Source organism: Mauremys mutica, chromosome 4 (assembly GCF_020497125.1).
Source record: "Mauremys mutica isolate MM-2020 ecotype Southern chromosome 4, ASM2049712v1, whole genome shotgun sequence".
Taxonomy (NCBI): Eukaryota; Metazoa; Chordata; order Testudines; family Geoemydidae; genus Mauremys; species Mauremys mutica.
In genome coordinates, this window is record NC_059075.1 from 161870494 (window position 1) to 161888983 (window position 18490).

The 18490-nt window shown below is 55.0% G+C and overlaps 1 protein-coding gene across 1 annotated transcript in view; it reads left to right on the plus strand.

The window, feature by feature from the left end:
* LOC123369228 (zinc finger protein 629-like) overlaps nucleotides 1-13747 on the plus strand; it is a 30344-nt gene extending 16597 nt beyond the window's left edge. The window contains exons 10-13 of the mRNA XM_045014584.1: nucleotides 3905-4011; nucleotides 6216-6318; nucleotides 10757-10855; nucleotides 13002-13747. Of these exons, the coding sequence (XP_044870519.1) occupies nucleotides 3905-4011; nucleotides 6216-6318; nucleotides 10757-10855; nucleotides 13002-13732 (1040 nt within the window). The 3' untranslated portion in view covers nucleotides 13733-13747. The remainder of the gene's footprint in view (nucleotides 1-3904; nucleotides 4012-6215; nucleotides 6319-10756; nucleotides 10856-13001) is intronic.
* Nucleotides 13748-18490: the final 4743 nt, after the last annotated feature.

An 18490-nucleotide genomic window follows, 5' to 3' on the forward strand; every position in this document is an offset into this window, starting at 1 on the left:
TGTTGGGGCACTGCCTAGGCCTAATGGGAACCAGCTCACCTTGCCACCATCGACCCGTCCTTAGCTACGTCGCTAACCTGTGGCTAATTTGCCATGTGGTCGGATGAGATTAGGGTGACCAGATGTCCCGATTTTATAGGGACGGTCCTGATTTTTGGGTCTTTTTCTTATATAGGCTTCTATTACTCTCCACCCCCTGTCCCGATTTTTCACAATTGTTGTCTGGTCACCCTAGATGAGATCCACGAAGATGCCTCATTATGTTAATGAGGTCGCGGGTCTAACGAACCTCGTTAATGGGGAACATGGACTTTCTTCTAGAGAATCTCTTCTTGAACAGTATAGATGGAGATTGTGTATGTCCTTGTTCCCCTCTCATGGCTGGTCCACAAAATAAGATACAAGCCTATTACAGCTGCTGGTGGATGGAGTTAACGTGCTTAGTTCGTGAAGTAAAGGATCGTGCTTTTATCACCAAAAGACCCAACGTTTGAACCCCACTGATGACCCAAAACAGGGTCATTCTACAATTGTGCCATATTAATGTGCTTATTGACTGTGAGAGCTTCCTTCATCGGCTTCAAAAGAAAGAAATCCCTTTGAACAGACCAAGATGCCATTGGTGGGTTCTTCCATAGGTCACACTACAACTCCATGGTGATCCATCTTCAGGTCTTGTCTAGCCACTCTTCTCCTCTTTGACTCTATGGTTGGCTGGAGGACTGGATCTTATAGCCTCACCAATACTATAAGAAATAGTTGGTTTCTACATACTGTACAGAGAAACTTAACTAAGAGGAGAAATTAGGGTCATGGTTGATATTACAAAGGGCTAATGAATGATTTGCGCATGTTATAAGGATGTTACTGACATGAGCAGCACATGCTATAGATGGTTATAAGCCATAGTTCTTGGCTTATCAGGACGGTATAACAATCAATAAGCTATTGATCTAAACAGAGATCTGGTTGTTTATTAATAAATGGAACCTTTAATATAAAGGGAGAACTGAGTGGTTTTTATTTAGACTTCTTAAAAAGGTTAATTTTGAAGTATAAAGCCCTATATGAGTCAAAGGCCTAACACACCGATGGGAGAAATTTTTTTATTGAAAATGTAGGAATTGGAGCTAGTTGAAATATGGGCTTTTAGGGAGAGGACAATGTTTGATTTTTCCAGTCCTATGCCCCACCCCTTGCTCCAGGGCAACCAAGTAGTGTTTGGGTTTGGTATTGGGTAGGACCTCTGCTACGGGCCAGTTGCCCCATAACGGGCCCCTGTGGCCTTGTCTAGATTGAGGTGTGTAGGGGTTTTCTGTCATGTTTTATAAATCCCACCTAGCCGAGAATGGATGGGGTCCAATCCCTTCAAACACATGTCAGGGGCGTGGCCTAAACCTAGGGGGAGGGGCCTGCCCAACTGCCATGACAGACACGTTGGAAGGTTCCATTCTCACTGAGAAGGGTATCTGGCCCACTGTCATTTTGAAGATTCCATTGTCAGTGGGAAGGGGAACTGGCCAACAGCCCTAACTGACACTTTGGAATGTTCCATTTTCACAGAGGTGGGGGAGATAGCGGTGTCCTGATGCAAATCCCCAGTACTGGAACTTTGATTTAAAAATCCCCCTTTTACTAAAAAGAACAGAAATATTAAAAGGCTCTAATTTTTCAGTGATGGAGAAATTAAAATTAAATGGGTCAATTTTGAACCTTTGGCATTTTACCCCTGCTCCCCCCATCAGTGAAATGGTTCATCCCATCATCTGGGAGCCTCTCTGCCCCTTGGAAGAAACCATTGCACTCTTGGGAGGGGGGAGGTTAAAATTTCTGGGGAAGCCAGATTTGATATTTTTTTTTCCTGTCAGGAAATTAAAAATAAAAATCCCTCCTATTGCAGGCCCCTTTTTAATGTGGGAAGGGAGTTAAATCCCTTGAGACGGGGGATAATTTCCCATCTCCCCACCATGAGAATGGTACCTCCCAAGCCCAGAATGACTGATTGTTATGGAGGGAGGAAGGGGGCCAGCACAGTTCTAAGAGGGGTGGAGTGTGATTCTGGATTCACTCCGGGGTCACTGAGATCAGAATCCAGCCTTCACTCCATTGGCGTCAATGCAGTCACTCCAGATTCAAACTGGTGTCACTGAGATCAGAATCCAGCCCTTATTCTCTTGCACCAGTGGAGTCACTCTGGATTCACATGGCTGTCACCAAGATCAGAATCCGTCCCTCAGTCCATTGGTGATAGCACGGTCACTCTGGATTCACACCAAGGTCACTGAGATCAGAATCCAGCCCTGACTCCACTGGCGTCAGTGGGATCACTTCGGATTCAGATGGGCTCACCGAGATCAGCATACAATCCTCACTCCACTGATGTATCTTTTCCTTAAAGCCCACAGCTCCTGGAGTCACGTGAAATTGGCTTCCATTTGGAAAATAAATGTTTAATTCTCATGGATGCGGGGAAAAGGTTCAAAACATGACCCAAGTGTGACCCTAAATGTAGCCAAATGAAAAGCACCCACAATTTATACTTTAAAAAAATCTCATGATTTTTAAGCCAATCTTGTGATTTTGGGGGGCCTCCCTTGTGAGTTTTGAATTTGTAGCAACACCATTGTCTGTTGCAATTAAATGTCCTTTTTTGGGGAGGGGGGAGGAATAGCATTTCAATACGAAATATCTTGATTTTCCCCTTTCCAAAGGATGTTTTCTGTTTATGACATTTACAAATTATAACACAATCTAATAAAAATGTCAAAATTGAAATGCAACATTTAGATTGCAGAGCAAGGTAGGGAGACCAGATGTTCCGATTTTATAGGGATAGTCCCAATTTTGGGGGCTTTTTCTTATATAGGCTTCTATTACTCCCTCCCATCCTGATATTTCACACTTGCCCTCTGGTCACCCTAGAGTAAGGGAACGTTTTCAATTGACCTGGAGGGATTTTATTTTCCCAAGTTGGTGGATAGATAGATAGAGGGTGTGGATGGGGACAGGTAGACAGACTGACATATAGATGTGGGCTACATATGTGGCTGGATGGATAGATACAGTATAGTGTATGGAGATAGAAAGATTAGATTAGATAGATGGGGTGTATGTGGATAGGTAGATAGAGGGGGTGTATGCGGATAGATAGATTAGAGGAGAGGGGTGTATGGAGATGGATGGATAGATTAGATAGGGCATATGGAGATAGATAGAGGTGTGTGTGGGGGGGTAGATAGAAGGTTGTGTATATGAGGCTGGCTGGACAGACAGACATAACAGTGTGTAAAGATAGATGTGTATGGGGATAGATGGGGGTGTATGGGGATGGAGAAATAGCAATAGAGAGAGTGTGTGTGGGGATGGATAGATAGATCGGGATGCAGATGGGGATAAATAGAGGGGTGTGTATATAAGGAAGGAGAGATGAGATAAGGGTGCGTATAGGGATGGATGGATGGATAAGGGGTGCCTATCGGGATAGATGGGAGTGCACATGGAGATGGGTAGATACAGGGCTTAATCTGTAATGAAAAAGGTGCCAGGGCAGAAGCAATGTTTGTACATTCATAACTGATGCGGCGAGTCCAGAGGTGCCGGGCTGTGACCGGCCGAGCCTGGAGGTGCCGGGGCTGTGACCGGCCTAGCCCGGCCCTGGCACAAAGGCGGCCCCGGCGGGCTGCTTAGCCAGCTCACTACGTTTCTCCTTTGCCAGCCACATGAACTAGCCGGGCAGCCCGTGGGGCGGCGGGGGGGGACCCTGGGATCGGCTGCCCCCAGCTCTGCCAAGAGTTAAATGGATAGAGGCGCCGAGTCCTCCAGCTGGCTAGAAAATTGCCGGGCTGGGAGCCGCACGGCCCCGTGCAGGGGGAATTTAATAACAAAGGCAACTTCCTGTTCCCAGCCTGCCCGGCTGTGCACAGCGGCTGGGGCGGGGGCAGGGGGGGGCCGGTCCCCAGCACCGAAATCCCCCTCCAAAGGGGGGGGGAGGGGATTGCAAAGGGAGCCGGGGTGAGTTGGGGGCGGCCGGGACCTGGGGGGCGGTGGCCAGAGGGGAGGGAGCGAAACAGCAGGAGAGAGGCAGGAAATTGCAGCCTGTAGGAAGTGCTCAGAGGGGATCAGCTGGGGCTGGGGGGAGTGAGGCCGCTCTGGGGGGTGCAGGGGGGTCTCTGTAGCTGAGCCCAGCAGCACCCCCCCCCCCAGCCAGCTCTGGGGGTGCACGGGAGGGTCTCTGCAGCTGAGCCCAGCAGCCCCCCCCCAGCCAGCTCTGGGGTGCACGGGAGGGTCTCTGCAGCTGAGCCCAGCAGCCCCCCCCCCAGCCAGCTCTGGGGGTGCACGGGGGGGTCTGCTGCTGAGCCCAGCAGCCCCCCCCAGCCAGCTCTGGGGTGCATGGGGAGGGGGGTCTGTGCAGCTGAGCCCAGCAGGGCCCCCCCAGCCAGCTCTGGGGTGCATGGGGAGGGGGGTCTGTGCAGCTGAGCCCAGCAGGGCCCCCCCAGCCAGCTCTGGGGCGCATGGGGAGGGGGGTCTGTGCAGCTGAGCCCAGCAGAGCCCCCCCAGCCAGCTCTGGGGTGCATGGGGAGGGGGGTCTGTGCAGCTGAGCCCAGCAGGGCCCCCCCCAGCCAGCTCTGGGGTGCATGGGGAGGGGGGTCTGTGCAGCTGAGCCCAGCAGAGCCCCCCCAGCCAGCTCTGGGGTGCATGGGGAGGGGGGTCTGTGCAGCTGAGCCCAGCAGGGTCCCCCCCAGCCAGCTCTGGGGCGCATGGGGAGGGGGGTCTGTGCAGCTGAGCCCAGCAGGGCCCCCCCAGCCAGCTCTGGGGTGCATGGGGAGGGGGGTCTGTGCAGCTGAGCCCAGCAGGGCCCCCCCAGCCAGCTCTGGGGCGCATGGGGAGGGGGGTCTGTGCAGCTGAGCCCAGCAGGGCCCCCCCAGCCAGCTCTGGGGCGCATGGGGAGGGGGGTCTGTGCAGCTGAGCCCAGCAGAGCCCCCCCAGCCAGCTCTGGGGCGCATGGGGAGGGGGGTCTGTGCAGCTGAGCCCAGCAGGGATCCCCAGCCAGCTCTGGGGCGCATGGGGAGGGGGGTCTGTGCAGCTGAGCCCAGCAGGGCCCCCCCAGCCAGCTCTGGGGTGCATGGGGAGGGGGGTCTGTGCAGCTGAGCCCAGCAGGGCCCCCCCAGCCAGCTCTGGGGTGCATGGGGAGGGGGGTCTGTGCAGCTGAGCCCAGCAGGGATCCCCAGCCAGCTCTGGGGCGCATGGGGAGGGGGGTCTGTGCAGCTGAGCCCAGCAGGGCCCCCCCAGCCAGCTCTGGGGTGCATGGGGAGGGGGGTCTGTGCAGCTGAGCCCAGCAGGGCCCCCCCAGCCAGCTCTGGGGTGCATGGGGAGGGGGGTCTGTGCAGCTGAGCCCAGCAGGGCCCCCCCAGCCAGCTCTGGGGCGCATGGGGAGGGGGGTCTGTGCAGCTGAGCCCAGCAGAGCCCCCCCAGCCAGCTCTGGGGTGCATGGGGAGGGGGGTCTGTGCAGCTGAGCCCAGCAGAGCCCCCCCAGCCAGCTCTGGGGTGCATGGGGAGGGGGGTCTGTGCAGCTGAGCCCAGCAGGGACCCCCCCAGCCAGCTCTGGGGTGCATGGGGAGGGGGGTCTGTGCAGCTGAGCCCAGCAGGGCCCCCCCAGCCAGCTCTGGGGCACATGGGGAGGGGGGTCTGCAGCTGAGCCCAGCAGGGATCCCCAGCCAGCTCTGGGGTGCATGGGGAGGGGGGTCTGTGCAGCTGAGCCCAGCAGGGCCCCCCCCCAGCCAGCTCTGGGGCGCATGGGGAGGGGGGTCTGCAGCTGAGCCCAGCAGGGATCCCCAGCCAGCTCTGGGGTGCATGGGGAGGGGGGTCTGTGCAGCTGAGCCCAGCAGGGTCGCCTCAACTCAATCAGGGCCAATGCTGGGGGGTTCCCGGTGTCGCCCGTCACTGGATGTTGCATTGGACATGACGGGCTGTTCTGCCCCTATTCACCCCATTAGTGTCCTCGCCCGCCCGCCCCTCGGGGCATGAATCCCCTGCCCCCTCCATCTACTGCTCTTTCTTTCTCCCCCTACCCCCCCCAATTATTTTCATCCAGTTGTATCTCCCCCAGTATGTCCCACCCGTTTGCAGGGAGCCCCTCCCGCTCTGGCTCCCAGCCCCCTGGATGTTCGGTGCTGCCCAGCCAGGGGCCCTGACCTGGGCTGCGTCTCTCCTTGCAGGTGCCGGGGGCTGCGATGGAGGAGTGGGCTCTGCTGGATGAGAGGCAGAGGGAGCTCTACCGGGACGTCATGCAGGAGAACTATGGGGACGCCATTTCACTGGGTGAGGGGCGGCAGCGGCACCCCAGGGCCAGGCAGAGAGACTGTGACCCCAGGGCCCCTTCCCATGACGTGACGCAGCTCTTGGGCCATCTCCTCCCACCCTGCCCCCCACACAGTGACCCTGGGCCCGGGGCCCCCCCCACTGTCCCTTCCCACAGTGCCCCAGGGCTCCCGCCCTGCTCCCCCCACAGTGCCCCTGGGCCCCCCCCCCACTGTCCCTTCCCACAGTGCCCCAGGGCTCCCGCCCTGCTCCCCCCACAGTGCCCCTGGGCCCCCCCCCCCACTGTCCCTTCCCACAGTGCCCCTGGGCTCCCGCCCCGCTCCCCCCACAGTGCCCCGGGGCTCCCCCCACTGTCCCTTCCCACAATGCCCCAGGGCTCCCGCCCTGCTCCCCCCACAGTGCCCCTGGCCCCCCCCCCCCACTGTTCCTTCCCACAGTGCCCCAGGGCTCCCGCCCCGCTCCCCCCACAGTGCCCCTGGGCTCCCGCGACTGTTCCTTCCCACAATGCCCCAGGGTTCCCGCCCTGCTCCCCCCACAGTGCCCCTGGGCTCCCCCCACTGTCCCTTCCCACAATGCCCCAGGGCTCCCACCCTGCTCCTCGCACAGTGCCCCTGGCCCTCCCCCCACTGTCCCTTCCCAGTGTCCCTGGGCTCCCACCACTGTCCCTTCCCACAATGCCCCTGGGCTCCCTGCACTGTCCCTTCCCACAATGCCCCAGGGCTCCCGCCCTGCTCCTCCCACAGTGCCCCTGGGCTCCGACCACTGTCCCTTCCCAGTGTCCCTGGGCTCCCTGCACTGTCCCTTCCCACAATGCCCCTGGGCTCCCGCCCTGCTCCCCATACAGTGTCCCTGGGCTCCCACCTCTGTCCCTTCCCACAATGCCCCTGGGCTCCCTCCTGTTCCTCCTTCCCACAATGCCCCTGGGCTCCCCCCTTGCTCCCCCCTTCCCACAATGCCCCTGGGCTTTCCCCTTCCCACAATGCCCCTAAGTTTCCCCCCTGCTCCCCCCACAAAGCCTCTGGGCTCTCCCCTTCCCATAGTGCTTCTGGGGTCCCACCCTGCTCTTCTCACAATGCCCCTGGACTCCCATCCTGCTCTTCCCACAGGGCCCCTTGGCTCCCCCTTCGCACAATGGCCCTGGGCATCCCTTCCCACAATGCATTTGGGTTTCCCCCTTCTCACAATTCCCTGCCCACCCGCTCCTCCCACAGTTCCCTTGGGGTCCCACTCCACTCCTCCCACAATGCCCCACTGGGCCGCCTTTGATCACCCCGATCCCTTTCAGAGCGGCGCCGGAAACTCTGGGCTGCCTCTCCCCAGAAGGCATTGCTGCTGATGTGACTGAGTGTGGCACTGACGCGTCTCCCCGCGGACACGTGCAAACGCCGTGCACGGAGACACCAACGCCTGCTAGCTACGGGCCAGATAATTGTCGAACAAAGTCAAGATCTATCTGGCTCCAGCACCATAGCCTCTGGGCACCTCACACTCTCTAGCGCGTTTAATCTCACACCACCCTGTGAGGCAGGGCTTTTAGCCCCCTTGTACAGATGGGGAAACTGAGGCACTGAGCGGCTAAATGACTTGCCCATGGTTCTCTAGGAAATGTGGGGCAGAGCAGGTTTTCTGGCTCACCCCCTATAACCACTGGGCCACCCTTCCTCTCTGCACGATAACACCTCTGCGGCTGGAGCTGGCAGAAATTTCTGGAGTGACAGATTTATTGGGAAACGGCCTTTTAAAAAAATTTCATGAAATATTTGGTGTTTTTTAAAAAAAATTTGTTCAAGATTTTTTTTTTTTTTTACAGAAGTGGGAAATGAACAATGGAGGTGTTTTTTTCCAGTTTTCCATTTCTCCCCATTTCTCTGTTGCTGGTGACGGAAGAAAAAGGGGGCAAAATGTCATAAATGAACAGTTTTCAACCGAGAAAAATGTCACCGGTTTTCTTTTAATGCTGGTGCGTTAAGTGGGAAATGAAAATGTGAAAAAAACAAAATATTTAAGAAACGAACAATTTTCAATACAGAAAACATTCATGGAAAAAAATAGGTTTTTTTAAATTTTTCTATTTTCATAGAAGTGGCAAATGATTCCCTCCCCAACTTTTCTTTTTTCTATTTATTCCTCTTTTTCTGCAGCAAAATAGGAAGGGAAGAGGGAAACCCCCCAAAGTATGAAAAGTGAACGTTTTAAAATTGTATGCGGTATTGTAGCTGGATCAAAGAAGACTGTCTCTCTCTCTCTCACCAATAGAAGCAGGTCCAATGAAAGATATCATCTCATTTTACAATTGGGAATTTTAATGGAAATTTAAAACATCTTTTTTATTTAAAACAAAACTGAAAACATTTAAATGGCGTCAGTTTTTCAAGCTTCCTGTCCAACCCTTTCTTCCTGTGGGAAATTGAAAAAGGTGGAAACAAAGGAAAAGTTTAGCAAATGAACATTTTAAACCCAAAAATGTTCACGGAAAATGTTTGAGTTTTAAAAAAGCACTTTTTAAAGAACAAAAAGTTGAAAATGAAACGATTGCGCTGTTTTTCAAGTTTCTTTTCTCCAATTCCTCCTCCTTTACTGTGGCAAAACAAATGAAGGGGAAAATACCGCAAATTTTTAAAAAACAAACATTTTCAAAATTGATTTATTTTTTAAAAATTCCATGGGGTTTTTTTGTGATTAAATTAGAAAATGACATGTTTTTTCTAGTTTCCTCCCTCATCCTCCACTTCCTCCCCATTTTTTCTGTAGTAAAATAGGAGGGGAAAATGGGAAAATAGCAAAGAATCATCATGGAAAATTTTAGTTATTGGTTTGTTTTAAAACAAAACTAAATGGGGCTGATTTTTCAATGTCCATTTTTCTTTCCTCCCCCACCCCTTTTACTGTAGAAAAATTAAAAAATGGGGAAAAACAAAAAAAAATCCTCAAAAATAAACATTTTCAAAACCAGTATTTTGGGTTTTATTTAAAATAATCTTTTTATAATGAAACAGGAAAAAAGAAAATGGATTTTTTTGTAAGTTTCCTTTCCCCTCGTTTCTTACTGTTTTTCTGTGACAAAATTGGACTGGGGTGTACAGTGACCAGATAGCAGATGTGAAAAATTGGGACAGGGTGGGGGGTAATAGATGTCTATATAAGAAAAAGCCCCAAATATCGGGACTGTCCCTATAAAATTGGGACATCTGGTCACCCTAGTGGGATGCCAAAATATGTATCCATTCATGTTCTATTCAGCTCTGTTACAATTAATATATAACAAAAGTCAACAAAAAATAATTTTCCCTTTATTGTTTTGGCTTGTGTAATATAATATAATGTAATTAATTAATTATAATTAATTATATAAAAATTGGGCTTGGAAGGATTCAGTTTCTATTAAATGTTGGTAGATGTTGATTTTCCCCTACACACACAAACCAACAAAAAAATATTTCCATTGATAATAATCGAAATTTACAGATAGGCAAAGTAAAACTTTATGGGCAAAATCCAATGGTTTAGACCAGGGAGCGGCACCCTTTGGCACACGGCTCGCCAGGGTAAGCACCCTGCCGGGCCGGGCCGGTTTGTTTACCTGCCGCATCGGCAGGTTCGGCCGATCGTGGCTCCCACTGGCTGCGGTTCGCTGCTCCAGGCCAATGGGGGCTGCTGGAAGTGGCGCGGGCCGAGGGATGTGCTGGCCGCCGCTTCCCGACGCCCCCATTGGCCTGGAGTGGCGAACCGCGGCCAGTGGGAGCCGTGATCGGCCGAACCTGCCGACACGGCAGGTTAACAAACCGGCCTGGCCCGCGTGCCAGATCCCTGGTTTACACTTTTGAATGAGTGGATGTTTACTTTGGATATTTTGACATTGACAATTTGTGGGTAGCAAACATAAAGCTTTAACTTTTAGAGTTGCAGCATCTACTGTCTGACCTCCCCCATCCCAAAATTTCCCATCACTGTGAAAATTGAAAAAAACAAAACCAGAAAACGCTTTAAACCCCTAATTTTGCACAGTTGTGAACATTTTAATTGATAAAAATCTTTAAAAAGTTTAAAAATAAACATTGACATTGTCAAAAATCACAAAAAAAATTAATTCTGCCAAGCCATATTGTATTCTATTATAACCTTGTTTCCTGCCACTTCCCTATTCGGGGTCAGTGACTCTTCCAGCAATATAATATAATTCCAATATACTAGCAAATGTTTTGATTATTATGTAATAGTGAAAGCATTTTGCGTGTATTGTATTGCATTATATTACCATCATAACAATACAGTTAAGATTAAATATTTTGACTGCATGTGGACATCCCCACATGTGTCCTACCATGGACTTCAGTGTACGGACATGCCACTGCTTCTTCCATTGTCCTAAAGGATCTCCATGAACGTTCTTAGTGGGGCTTGATGGATAGATAACAACCTGCTTTCCCCCCGCTGGCAGGATTTCCCGTCCCCAAACCGGCTGTGATCTCCTGGATGGAGCGCGAGGAAGAGCCATGCGTCCCGGATCTCCGGGGCTCCGAGGAACAGGAGATCCCAGGTAAGGAATAAGCGACACCAGCTTGGGGACCATCTAGGAGTGAAGGGAAAAGCTGGGATCCCAGCAAAGCTGCCCAGAGCCCCCTCGGTTCTTTCTCATCTTTTCCAGTGGATGTCCTGTCATCATGGCAGGCGTCACTTCTGGCTTCCACCCGCCCTGCCTGATCCCTAGCAGGACCTCTCACCTCCCCCAGCCTTTCTCTGAGGGCTCCGTGGGTAGAACCATTGGGGCAGAACCGACCCCTTCTCCCCCCTTGGGACAAGAGACTCAGACCCCAGAGTGATGGGTAATTTAGATAGATGGGTGTGTATGGAGAAGAGGATGGATGGAGATGTGGGGATGGAAGGATGAAGGAGGGATGTGTCGGGATGGTTTTGTATGGAGATGGATGGATGGATATGCATGTGGACGGATGCCTGGATGAGTATATAGGGATGGATGGAGGAGGGGTGTGGGTGGTGATGGAGGGATGTGGACAGGGAGGGAGGGATGGCTAGAGGGGGGTGTGTAGGAAGGGAGGGATAGCTGGGATGAGGGGAGGGTTGGAGGGATGGATGGATAGAGGGGTGTCTATGGGGAGGGAGGGAGCGATAGATGGGATATGTACAGGGATGGACGGATGGGAGGATGGATGGATGAGGACAGGGATGGAGGGGTGTGTGTGGGGATGGAGGGATAACTGGGACGAGGACAGGGAGTGAGGAAGGGATGACGAGAGGGGTGTGTATGGGGATAGAGGGATGAATGGGTGTTCTTGGGGATGGATGAAATGAGGGGTGGGTGTTTATGGGGATGGGTGGGTGGGTGGGTGGATGGATGTTTATGGGGATGGATGGTTGCGTGGATGTTTTTGTGGATGGAGGGAGGGATGGGTGGGTGGATGTTTTAGTGGATGGATGGAGGGATGGATGGGTGGGTGTTTTGGGGAATGGACGGATGGAGGAATGGATGGGTGGGTGTTTTAGTGGATGGATGGAGGGATGGATGGGTGGGTGTTTTTGGGAATGGATGGATGGAGGAATGGATGGGTGGGTGTTTTAGTGGATGGATGGAGGGATGGATGGGTGGGTGTTTGTGGGAATGGATGGATGGAGGAATGGATGGGTGGGTGTTTTAGTGGATGGATGGAGGGATGGATGGGTGGGTGTTTTTGAGAATGGATGGATGGAGGGATGGATGGGTGGGTGTTTTAGTGGATGGATGGAGGGATGGATGGGTGGGTGTTTTTGGGAATGGATGGATGGAGGAATGGATGGGTGGGTGTTTTAGTGGATGGATGGAGGGATGGATGGGTGGGTGTTTTTGGGAATGGATGGATGGAGGAATGGATGGGTGGGTGTTTTAGTGGATGGATGGAGGGATGGATGGGTGGGTGTTTTTGGGAATGGATGGATGGATGGGTGGGTGTTTTAGTGGATGGATGGAGGGATGGATGGGTGGGTGTTTTTGGGAATGGACGGATGGAGGAATGGATGGGTGGGTGTTTTAGTGGATGGATGGAGGGATGGATGGGTGGGTGTTTTTGTGGATGGATGGAGGGATGGATGGGTGGGTGTTTTAGTGGATGGATGGATGGAGGGATGGATGGGTGGGTGTTTTGGGGAATGGATGGATGGAGGAATGGATGGGTGGGTGTTTTAGTGGATGGATGGAGGGATGGATGGGTGGGTGTTTTTGGGAATGGATGGATGGAGGAATGGATGGGTGGGTGTTTTAGTGGATGGATGGAGGGATGGATGGGTGGGTGTTTGTGGGGATGGATGAATGGACGGGTGAGTGGGTGTTTATGGGGATGGATGGGTGGGTGTTTATGGGGATGGAGGGATGGATGGGTGGGTGTTTGTGGGGGTGGATGAATGGAGGGATGGGTGGGTGGATGTTTTAGTGGATAGAGGGAGGGATGGGTGGGTGGGGGTTTATGGGGATGGAGGGATGGGTGGGTGTTTGTGGGGGTGGATGAATGGAGGGATGGGTGGGTGGATGTTTTTGGGGATGGAGGGATGGTTGCATGTTTCCGGGGAGAGACAGATCTTTGCAGGGAGCGTTGCCCCTCAGTCTCAGCTCTCTCCCTGTGCCGTGTGTTGGTGGGAAGCCCCTCTCCGGCATGGGCGTGGGCTCTGCCTGCACTCTGCTGTCTGTCTCCCAGCAGGTGACGGGACGGCGAGCGACAACGAGGAAGAGGAGGTGGCAGAGCCTCCCCAGCAGGAGGAAGAGCCTCCGGGGCCGGATGCCCCCAACCGCCCCGACTGGGCCGAAGCCTGCGAGAGCTTGTGCCGGCCCCCGCAGCGGGGGGGCCGCTGGGGCCCGTACGCCCGGCGGCGGCGGGTCAGCACTGCCCCCCGGGCCGAACCACGCTTCTTCGACTGCCCCGACTGCGGGAAACGCTTCACGCTCAGCTCCCACCTCATCCGGCACCAGCGGGTGCACACGGGCGAGCGCCCCTTCGCCTGCGGGGTGTGCGGGAAGAGCTTCTCGCAGCGCTCGGACCTGGGCCGCCACCAGCGCACCCACACGGGCGAGAAGCTCTACCGCTGCACCCAGTGCCAGAAGAGCTTCAGCGAGAGCTCCCACCTCATCCGCCACCAGATCATCCACTCCGGTGAGAAGCCCTTCAAGTGCAACGTCTGCGGCAAGAGTTACGGGGATAGCTCCTACCTGGCCGTCCACCAGCGGGCCCACACCGGTGCCCGTCCCTACCGCTGCCCCCTCTGCGGCAAAAGCTTTGGACGCAGCTCCACCCTCATCCGCCACCAGCGCGTCCACGCGGGCGATGGGACGCCGGCGGAGGGCCAGCCCGCCCTGCCCGTGCCCCCGCCAGCCCCCCGGCCCAACGCCCGGCACCTCCGGATAGTGGGGTGGCAGTGGGGGGTGGAGTGAAGGGGGCGGGGTGGGTGGGGAGAGGTGGGGGGCTTAGGGAGCGGTCGGTCGCTGTGGCGGGGTTGGTTACCATGGTGACTATGGAGGGGATCAGTGGGTTGGTTACCCTGGGGATTGGTCACTACGGAGGGGATTGGTGGGTTGGTTACCGCAGAGGTTGGTCACTATGGAGGGGATTGGTGGGGTGGTTGCCATGGGATGGTTGATAACTAGGGAGCAGATTGGTGGGTTGGTCACCGCGGTGGTTGATCGCTAGGGAGGGGATTGGTGGGTTGGTACCATAGCGATTATAGGGAGGGGATTGGTGGGTTGGTTACCGCAGTGGTTGGTCACTAAGGAGGGGATTGGTGGGGTGGTTGCCATGGGGTGGTTGCTAACTAGAGAGCAGATCGGTGGGTTGGTCACCGCGGTGGTTGATCGCTAGGGAGGGGATTGGTGGGTTGGTACCATAGCGATTATAGGGAGGGGATTGGTGGGTTGGTTACCGCAGTGGTTGGTCACTAAGGAGGGGATTGGTGGGGTGGTTGCCATGGGGTGGTTGCTAACTAGAGAGCAGATCGGTGGGTTGGTCACCGCGGTGGTTGATCGCTAGGGAGGGGATTGGTGGGTTGGTACCATAGCGATTATAGGGAGGGGATTGGTATGTTGGTTACTGCAGTGATTAGTCACTAGGGTGGGGGTCGGTGGTGCAGTTACCATGCTGACTGACCACTAACAGCGACTGATGGGTTGGTTCCCATGGTGGTTAGTTGCTAGAGAGAGAATTGCTAATTCGGTTAGTAAGGATGATGGGTCACTCTTGAGAGAGGGAGGGAATTGGTGGTTTGATTACTAGGGTGATTGTTGCTAAGGAATTGATTGGCAGTTCGGTTACTAGGGCTACTGGTCACTAGGGAGCGAGTGGATTGATGGTCTGTTTACTAGGTGTGAAATATTGTTTGGTGGGGGGTGTTTGAGGCTCAAGGGGATTAAATTTGGGTGACGGGGGACAGATTTTGGTACTCCCCAAACCTTTGTAGCATTTAATGATGGTGCCCAGTGGGTTCATACCCAGGAACCCCCCTAATCCCAGCTCACCAGGAACCCCACCATCACTACAGCCCACTTCCTAGTGCCCAACACATGGGGCACCCCATTCCTTCAGATCTCCCTGTCTCTGGGCCTCTGCTTGGTTCAAAGGGGAGGGAGGTGGATTGACAGCCTCGGGACATGGGGGGCGCATGAGGCAGGATAGACTGACACCCCCTCACTGGGGGTAGCGTCCGCAGCATTCGCCCATTTCAGAACCAGATGCCAGGACGGAATAGGAACAGACGTTTCATCAGGGAGATGGGGCTGCCGGGTGCCTGGGTGAATCTTGTCCCTGGAGCACTGAGACGCCGCGGACTCCACACGGCAACGGGGAAATGGATGAAAACAAATATTTTCTACTTAGAGAGTCAGTGGGGCCAGATCCCCAGCTGGGGTCACTCAGCTGCAGCTCCATTGGGGTCAGTGACACCAGGGCCCCAATTGGCCATGACTCCAGTGGGGTCAATGGGCCAGATCTCCAAGAGGTGTCATTCGGCCGTCGCTGTCTCGGAGTCAACAGTGCAAGGCTGGTTGACGGCAGCTGGCCATGTATCCTGGAAGTTCTCAGATCTTGTGACACTATAACACAACTGACCTTTATATTTATTGACGGTTCCTGTCCCCATCCCCTCAGCGTGCCCTAGGTTTGTCTAACTTAGATTGTAAGCTTACTGGGGAAGGAACCTTTTTTTTTTTAAGACCTCTGTACGAGCACCGTGCATAGCCACGGGGCTGCAGAAATGTTTAATAATAATAATAATAATAAAAACCTAATGAGGAGTCCTCTCACAGCACCTCCATGGCCACACGCATCTATACCCGAGCCTATGGTCCACAGACCGGGATTGGGGCCGGCCCATCGATGGATCCTCGGTGGTTTTGAGTACCTGGTTTCTACAGTGTCTGTTGCTGATATGCGATCCAGGGATGGGTAGCCATGTTCCTTCGTTGGGTCACGAGCCAGGACTGAACCTACCTGGAGCTAGATCAGTGCTGGAGCCCTCTAGAGGGGAGAGGCCCCATTCCCCACCCCCCTGAGCCAGCCAGTCCCCTTCCCTGGGGTGGGATCAGAGCCAGCGTCCCCTAGAGGGGAAAGGCCCCGTGTCCCATTCCCCACCCTGCGTAGCTGCTATAACCAGAGGCGTTTCTGCCTTGACCTGAAGGTGACCAGTCCAGCAGAGGGTCCGGGGTGCGATGGGGTTGTCATTGTGCCATGTGGCCCGGAGGTGGCAGTGCAGACTCACCCATAGCCCCAGATACTAGGCTAATACCCTTCACGGTTCATGATGGACCCCCCAGCCCATGGCCAGAGAGGTGACTCCAGAAGAGCTAGGAGCCAGGACTCCTGAGTTCTAGCCCAGCACCGGGAGGGGATTGCTTTGAGGGCATGTCTGTGAGGCAGGCTAATTTATTAATACAGCAGGGGAAACTGAGGCAGGGACAGAGAGGCACAGAAAGAACCCAGGCGTCCAGACTCCCTGCTCAAACCTACTAGACCCTCCAGAGCCAGGGAGAGAACCCAGGAGTCCTGGCTCCCAGTCCCCTGCTCTAACCCACTAGACCCCACTCCCCTCCCAGAGCCAGGGAGAGAACCCCGGAGTCCTGGCTCCCAGCCCCCTAAGTAGTTAGTTCACTGAGTGAAATGGAAAGTAGAAGCTGGATAGCAGCCTCCCAGGTGGGTTGGGTCAGGAGAAAATGGAAGTGATAGAGGCAGACTAACGGCCTTCCAGTCTGCCTGCCAGGTGCTTTCCCACCTGGTGCCCAGCTGGCATCTCGGACACCTGCTTCCATCCGCCATCTGGGGCTGGATTCCTGGAAAGAATCAATCATGACCTGTTCCAGTTAGACCAGTTCCACCAGACGCCTTCCCTGCCCAACAGCGCCCCCTAAGGGGAAAGGCCTTGGCTCCCATTCCACTCCGCCCCCACCCCACCAGTCTCCTGCCCTAGGGCCGGATAGGAGCTGGCGCCCCCTAGAGGTGAAAGGCCCCATTCCCCATCCTGCTGAGCCAGCCAATCACCTGCTGTGGGGCCAGATCAGAGCTGGCGCCCCCTACAGGGGAAAGGCCCCATTCCCCATCCTGCTGAGCCAGCCAATCCCCTGCCCTGGGGCCAGATCGGAGCCAGCGCCCCCTACAGGGGAAAGGCCCCATGTCCCATTCCCCATCCTGCTGAGCCAGCCAATCCCCTGCCATGGGGCCAGATCAGAGCCAGCGCCCCCTACAAGGGAAAGGCCCCATTCCCCATCCTGCTGAGCCAGCCAATCCCCTGCCGTGGGGCCAGATCGGAGCCAGCGCCCCCTACAGGGGAAAGGCCCCATTCCCCATCCTGCTGAGGCAGCCAATCCCCTGCCGTGGGGCCAGATCGGAGCCGGCGCCCCCTACAGGGGAAAGGCCCCGTGTCCCATTCCCCATCCTGCTGAGCCAGCCAATCCCCTGCCGTGGGGCCAGATCGGAGCCGGCGCCCCCTACAGGGGAAAGGCCCTGTGTCCCATTCCCCATCCTGCTGAGCCAGCCAATCCCCTGCCGTGGGGCCAGATCGGAGCCAGCGCCCCCTACAGGGGAAAGGCCCCGTGTCCCATTCCCCATCCTGCTGAGCCAGCCAATCACCTGCTGTGGGGCCAGATCAGAGCTGGCGCCCCCTACAGGGGAAAGGCCCCATTCCCCATCCTGCTGAGCCAGCCAATCACCTGCTGTGGGGCCAGATCAGAGCCGGCGCCCCCTACAGGGGAAAGGCCCCATTCCCCATCCTGCTGAGCCAGCCAATCCCCTGCCCTGGGGCCAGATCGGAGCCAGCGCCCCCTACAGGGGAAAGACCCCATTCTTCCCCCTGCCCCCCAGATTCTCTTCCCAGGATCGTGGTCTCTTCGTTGTGTTTCAATTCCCCATCCAGACAGATTTACAAAAAGGAAATTATCTCGAATAAATAAAGGCGAAGGGCAAGGGCCGGGGAAAATGAGGGGACTCTTTGCAGGTGCTAAATTCCAGGCAGAGAGGAAGGGAGCCGGGTGACCGGTGTTAGCAGGGCTGCATTGTTTGATTAGACCCTGTCATAAAACACTTCATGATTTCCGGCTAGACACTGGGAGAGTCTCTCTTTCCTCTCGCTGACCATCTCAACCCTCCCGACGGGCCTGTTTGTAGGTGACGCATGTTCTGTCGACTCTCCGCCCCTGCCAGACGTTGTAGCAGCTGTGGGCAAAACTTGGGCAGATTGTTGTGTTTGGTATTGGGAACGGAGCCTAGGAGTCCTGACTCCCAGCTCTGACTGCTAGACCCCACTCCCCACCCAGAGCTGGGGCTAGAACCCAGGAGTCCTGGCTCCCAGCTGTTCCCGCTCTAACCACTAGCCTGCACTCCCCACCCAGGGCTGGGGAGAAAACCCAGGAGTCCTGGCTCCCAGCCCCTTCTGCTTTCAGCTGCCACAACTTCCCCCTCAGCGTTGGAGAAGTGTGTAGCAGGGAAGGAAATAATTCTGTATTTGATGTCAGCGGGGGGTCTGTGACAGCGTATGGGGAAGACTGGAAAGAGACCAATATGCAAATAAGAGGGCAAGACCAGGATGCCTTGGGGCTTTCGATCCTGGGCATGGGAGTGTCCTCACATGCCTAAGCTGACTGGAAATCATCCACTGGCCAGAGGAAACCACCATGCCTGGGGTGGTGAAGGATTTACCCCTCTGAGCCGTA